Source organism: Electrona antarctica (assembly GCF_951216825.1).
Source record: "Electrona antarctica genome assembly, chromosome: 4".
Classification (NCBI taxonomy): domain Eukaryota; kingdom Metazoa; phylum Chordata; class Actinopteri; order Myctophiformes; family Myctophidae; genus Electrona; species Electrona antarctica.
The window spans coordinates 17,689,562-17,695,449 of NC_136809.1; the positions used below are offsets into that span (position 1 = coordinate 17,689,562).

The 5,888-nt window shown below is 41.4% G+C and overlaps 1 protein-coding gene across 1 annotated transcript; it reads left to right on the forward strand.

The window, feature by feature from the left end:
- Positions 1-721: 721 nt before the first annotated feature.
- hmgb2a (high mobility group box 2a) lies at positions 722-5,135 on the forward strand. Its single transcript, XM_079499648.1, has 5 exons — positions 722-866; positions 2,336-2,495; positions 3,145-3,296; positions 3,678-3,852; positions 4,087-5,135. Exons 2-5 carry the CDS (start codon positions 2,349-2,351, stop codon positions 4,264-4,266), a joined length of 654 nt encoding a protein of 217 aa, XP_079355774.1. The 5' UTR covers positions 722-866; positions 2,336-2,348; the 3' UTR covers positions 4,267-5,135.
- The last annotated feature ends 753 nt before the right edge of the window (positions 5,136-5,888 follow it).

Here is a 5,888-nt window from a genome sequence, read left to right on the forward strand (position 1 = left end):
GAATCAAATGGACCCTTTAGTAGTCTGTGTGTAATGGGTTAATTTGGTTCAATTTGTAAAAAAGAGCATTTTACAGTGTAGATTTATCAATAGGCCTATATAATGTTTTTTAAATAAAATGGGAGATCATGGCCTGCCCTAATGCATATTAAACTGGCGCGGGAACCACTGATATTGTAGGCTGTATATATATATATATATATATATATATATATATATATATATATATATATAAATAATAATGGTGTTGAATGTTCCATAATTAGGAATCCTAATTACCTGATCCTAATTTAGGATCATGTAATTTGACAGGGTCTACTCATAGACTGTAGAAGGGTCTACTGTGTGTGTGTGTGTGTGTGTGTGTGTGTGTGTGTGTGTGTGTGTGTGTGTGTGTGTGTGTGTGTGTGTGTGTGTGTGTGTGTGTGTGTGTGTGTGTGTGTGTGTGTGTGTGTGTGTGTGTGTGTGTGTGTGTGTGTGTGCGTGTTCGCGTGTGTGTGTGTGTGTGTGTTTGTGTTTGTGCGCCGTCACGTGACCGCCAGTGTGTGTGAAAAACACGAACACACTGGTTTTACATTCCTCACAAAGAAGAGGGGCTGCTTCTCTTTTGGCGCCGTTCGTTTAAAACTTCCCCTCGGCCAATCGCGTCACATCGAGTGCACACAAACTTGCTGGTCACTCTGACGCAGCCTCGCGTCCCGCCCCCGCCTATCACCGCGTTCCAAACGCAGAGCTCCGCATTTCCGCCAATCGCCTCGCGGCTGGTGGGCGGGGCGCTTTCAAGTTGGGTTGCGCCGCAGACGGTAACAAAACACGGAGAAGAAGTTCAGCATTCAGACATTTACACCTCGTGAGGCTGGAAACAGGTTGGTCACAATTCTTCTCATTCTTTCTGCTTTATTATATCCTTTCTGGATTTGTTTAACCTTCTAAAGGTGATTTGAGTTGTTCGCATCTGCTTTGACGATGCTAACACACGTTTTATGTTGGTTTTGCCCGTGTTTGTTTGGCTTAATGTTGGAATTTGAGTTTCGAGGCCTTGCGTTACACAGCAAGCCGAGGGAAAAGGAAGATCTGCAAGCCCATCGTGTGTCGTGTCCGCGACGCGCTGTGGGCTTGGAGCTCTGCGATGAGTCGCTTTGCTCGACACCAGCGTCCAACCGACATGTAAATCCAAGGTTTTAGCGAGCAGCAGGAAACTTCAGTTTTCGACGATTCTATAGCTTTCATTCGTAGTTGAGATAGTTAAACGGCCATGTTTTCTATATTCATGTTTTACTTTTGATTGCGCCGTATGTTTTTAATGTTCAGTTTTAACCTTATAGGGGGTGTTTACGACTCTAGTTTAAACCAGTTCAGGTCAACTTAATAAGGCCTGCTTTATATTTCGTTCGTAGGAGGGCGCAGGTTTAAAAAGTCGGTTATAATGTAAAACGTGTTTAAATCTTGTCTTTAAATGACAGTTTTCAGCGCGAGCTAAAGCGTTAGTGCGGTAGATCTGAAAGCTGCGGCACATCGTGTATCTGCAGGCCTTGTGGTCATGCAGATCTGCGCTTTGAGGCTCCATGTCTCGTGCTAACCAGCTTGAACAAACGCCATTTGGTTCTGCTAGCATTATTAGCCACGTTAGCTTCCTGTGTCGGACTTTTTCAAACCGAGCTAGGCCTAGGCTCCACCGGTGAGTTTGTTATAAATGCTAATGGTTAATGCACGGTATCTAAGTCTCGTTTAGCAGCCGTACCAATGAGCAGTGAATTGGTTTGTTATAAAAGTTGTCCTTTTTGTCTCATGGTTTTGGCGCTGTGGGGGTTTAGGCGGGAGACGAGACAAAATGGGAGCCAGTGTCTTTTTGTCCCGACGGGTTGAAAATGGCAGATCTAGTGTGAGCTTGTAACTCGGCTATTTTCGACGCACAAACAAATCCGATTAAAGTTTCTTTTTTTTGTCCTGCTGGATTGAAAGCCTCAACCACACGACTCGATGAATTTAAACATTTTAACTTTCAACGTTGTTTGTAAGGTTATTACACGTTTATGCTCGGATAGGAGGTTTAAAGTGAGACAGTCGCCCTTTTTTGCTTTATGTAACTTTTTATGACTTGTGTTTGTTCCCCTATTAATTTAGTTTTGCCATGTTCACTTTTATACAGACCCTTGAGTCAACTTTTGCAATTATATGCTGGTTATTTCGTCTTGCATTTTACATTAACCTGCATTAGTTTTATTAACTTGTGTCATGTATTACCATTTTGCCAGTATACGAGTTATTGATGTGCCTTTTATATAAAAATGTATGCCTTCCATTTAAAACTAACTTAAAATATGCTCTTTCATAGATATTTTGCAAACATGGCCAAGGACCCAAACAAGCCCCGTGGAAAGACCTCCTCTTATGCTTACTTCGTCCAGACGTGCCGTGAAGAACACAAGAAGAAGCACCCAGGGACATCTGTCAACTTTGCAGAGTTCTCCAAGAAATGCTCTGAGCGGTGGAAGGTACGTTTGTTTACTGTGGATGTTGTGTCATGGTTGTGTCAGGTGGGTGGGGTATGTAAATGGCTACTTGGGTTGTACAGGGTTTCCTGTACAACCCAAGTAGCCATTTACACACGCCACCCACCTGACACAACATCCACAGTAACAGACGCACCCATCACCGCTACTGAAATAATTGAAAAGTGGCAAATGGCTTGTAGATTGGCCGATAACGCTACTTTTAAGCAACACTGTTATGGAGCTTAGTTTACATATGGAGATGCATGGTTTCCGCCCTCAGTTTGAACAAGCAGTCTTATTTACATCAGTGGTAGAAACTAACTAATTTCACTTTCTCAAGTGCTGTACAATTTATAGGCACATTCCTGTTAACTTTTAAATGCTTTATGCTTATATTCCACAACATTTTAGAGGTAAATGCATTTATTCTCTGCTATTGTCAGGTCTGCCACTTAAGCCCTACTTTATACTAGCTTGTAGATCAGCTATTTTTTTTTTATACATTTGTTATGATCAGTCCAGCACTGGTTCAGTGGTTTGACATGTAATTACTAGCAGTTTGCATTTCCACTAAACATCTGATGTTGGTTTCTCAGTTGAGATTTTTTTTGTATTCACAATAAAAATGTATTCTTTCTCCCTTTTGTAGACTATGTCTGCCAAGGAGAAGGTGAAGTTTGAGGATTTGGCCAAGACTGACAAGGTCCGCTATGACCGTGAGATGGTGGGATACATCCCCCCAAAAGGTACCAAAGGTGCGGGGAAGAGAAAGAAGGACCCCAACGCACCCAAGAGGCCACCGTAAGAACCACATCTTTATAATTGAACACTACATCACTATGGGCTGGCAGCAATGTTTTAGTACAAGAGGGCTTGTGCCTGAACGTTTGCTGCTGATTAAATGGAAATGGTTTCTTTATTCATCAACTTCTAAGACTTGTGTGGCTGTACTCTGCTCCACAAACTCATTATCCACCTCCTTTAGTGTTACATTGTATGTGTGCCATTTGCTTGTAAGATTCATGGCCTTTGTATATTACGACAAATAATTATGGCAACAAATATTTTATATATATATATATATATATTTATATATATATATATATATATATATCGCCAAATTTGTTTACAAGGCTTTGTGATGACCTTTGTTATAATATATTCAATCTCCTCTTCCCCCAGATCTGCATTCTTCGTGTTCTGTGCTGACCACCGTCCTAGGATCAAGGGTGAGCACCCCGGTATCGGCATCGGTGACATCGCCAAGGAGCTGGGAAAACTCTGGGGCAAGCAGGGTCCCCAAGACAAGAAGCCTTATGAGGCCAAGGCGGCCAAACTCAAGGAGAAGTATGACAAGGTATGTACACGACTTCCAGTTGTGAAGCTAATGTCGGTTCATGTGCTTTGGAGTTAAATTATTAAACATCTACATTAATACAAGTACTCTACACAATTGGAAATCTTATTTTGATAACAAATATTATCTTTTTGGTAAGTTTTGGCTTATAAGTTATGACTCAATGATGGCTCTGGATGTGAAAGGCTGAGTACTTCCATTGAACCTACACTCACTCCTCTCTCCTCCCTGCAGGACATCGCAGCTTACCGTGCAAAGACTGGCCAGGCAGCCAGTGGCCCTGGCAAGAAGAGCGGCCCCGGCAGGCCCGCCGGCAAGAAGCCGGCACCAGTCATGGACGCAGACGACGACGACGATGACGACGATGACGAGGAGGACGAGGAAGACGATGATGACGATGAGGATGATGACTAGATCCTCAGGGTGTTGTAGGGGGGGGGTGTGACCTTGTTCTGGCGTTTATTTTTACAAGGATGTGAAACCTGCAATGCAAAATGCTTGATATTGACACGAGTTGGTTCATGTTCTGGACTTTGTCTCCTGTATGTCATTTTATAGGATATTGGGCCCCCAGCATCTTAATTGCAACTTTTTCCCCCTTTTTTTTGTCTTTAATACCTAATGATTTGTAGGTTCTGAAACCACCAGGTTTAAAGTTCTAAGGTTAAAATTTGTTCAACACCATAGTTTGATGTTAAAGATAGAACCTTGGGTAACTGGCTACTAAGTCCAAATATTTTCCTTATCAGTTCTCGATGTTTGGAGTTAAATATCACAGCCAGATGTCTATTATACCCAGGGTTCTACAAAGCGGCGACATCCAAGTTCGAGTCCCGGTTTATGCTGCCGTGTTGCGCACTGAAAATTACCCCTATAAGTTCCAAGTCTGCGCATGTCATGGCCCAGTACATGAGCATAACTACTCTACTCACCTGTTTTGGATTCGCACATGGGGCTTATAGATGGTCTGGTTTCGGCTGACGACTGAGCATAGATGGGTTATCAGGGGGAAAAGACGACTTAGCATTTTTTTTGTCCAAGTTCAGACACATGGTGACAGCAGTAAAGACTTGTACATTTTTTTTTTTAAAGCCGTTTGTTTTTCTCCTTTGAAAGCACTGCTTATGTTGTTTTTAGTGGTGTTTACTTTTTTACAAACCAGGAAATGTGTAGTTCAATGAGAAATAAAGTTTTTTGCAGCCATCTTTAATGTGGAGCTTTAACTTTCTCCATGTAGAGTGAAAATGTTTTTTTGTAATAAAAAGTTTGTATATTATGACTAATTCTCGTGTCGTTTAATCATTGTCTGGGTTTAATGGTGCATGTGGTATATCTATCAATGCTAACATTACTCAGTTTATCAGAATATTGAGCTGGCTGTTTTGGCTGTCAGATTTCTGTAATGTAAAGGCTCTTAAATATAATTTGCATTTGTCTAATTTCACCCAAATTCCTTTCCAATGTGTGCTCATTTCAGGAGACTATGGTTCCTCAACATGATTATCAGTAGATTTTGATTACAAAACATACATTAAGCTTCTCTTTGAAAAAATAACCCATCTTTCAATGGGTTCAAAAATTCCTAAATGTAGGCTACTTAGTTACTTTACATCACTGCCATTTTAGGCTCCTCTGTTAAATTAACACATTGGGGACCCTAGCCTAATAATGCATGTCAAACTGGAGGTCTCTTTATATTAAAACCCCTTCTCTCATGGTTCAAATGGTCCGTGGGCTAATGTCATTTTGGGGGTCCTTAACACGAACACGTTTAAGAACCACTACTTTAGAGTTTGAGCTGACACTATGGCCAATGAGGATTTGAACTTCAGCAGACTGGCCCCATCTGGTGGACAAAGTGCAACACCACATTCATGGAGCAGAAGTACACATGTTTTCAGAGTTATGTAAAAGTAGCAATACCACAAAGCATAGAGGAATACACTTTACAAATAAACGTCCTGCTTTCAAGTCGAGGACAAAAGTATTGGCATCATTATATTTGACTAGCCTATAATGTATTTGTTTTAGAGCCA

Bases quoted from the DNA above. Each gene is read 5' to 3' on its own strand.
- hmgb2a (XM_079499648.1), top strand. From the start codon at position 2,349: ATGGCCAAGGACCCAAACAAGCCCCGTGGAAAGACCTCCTCTTATGCT. The intron at 3,297-3,677 runs GTAAGAACCACA...CTCTTCCCCCAG, and splicing joins AACGCACCCAAGAGGCCACC to ATCTGCATTCTTCGTGTTCT. The intron at 3,853-4,086 runs GTATGTACACGA...TCCTCCCTGCAG, and splicing joins TCAAGGAGAAGTATGACAAG to GACATCGCAGCTTACCGTGC.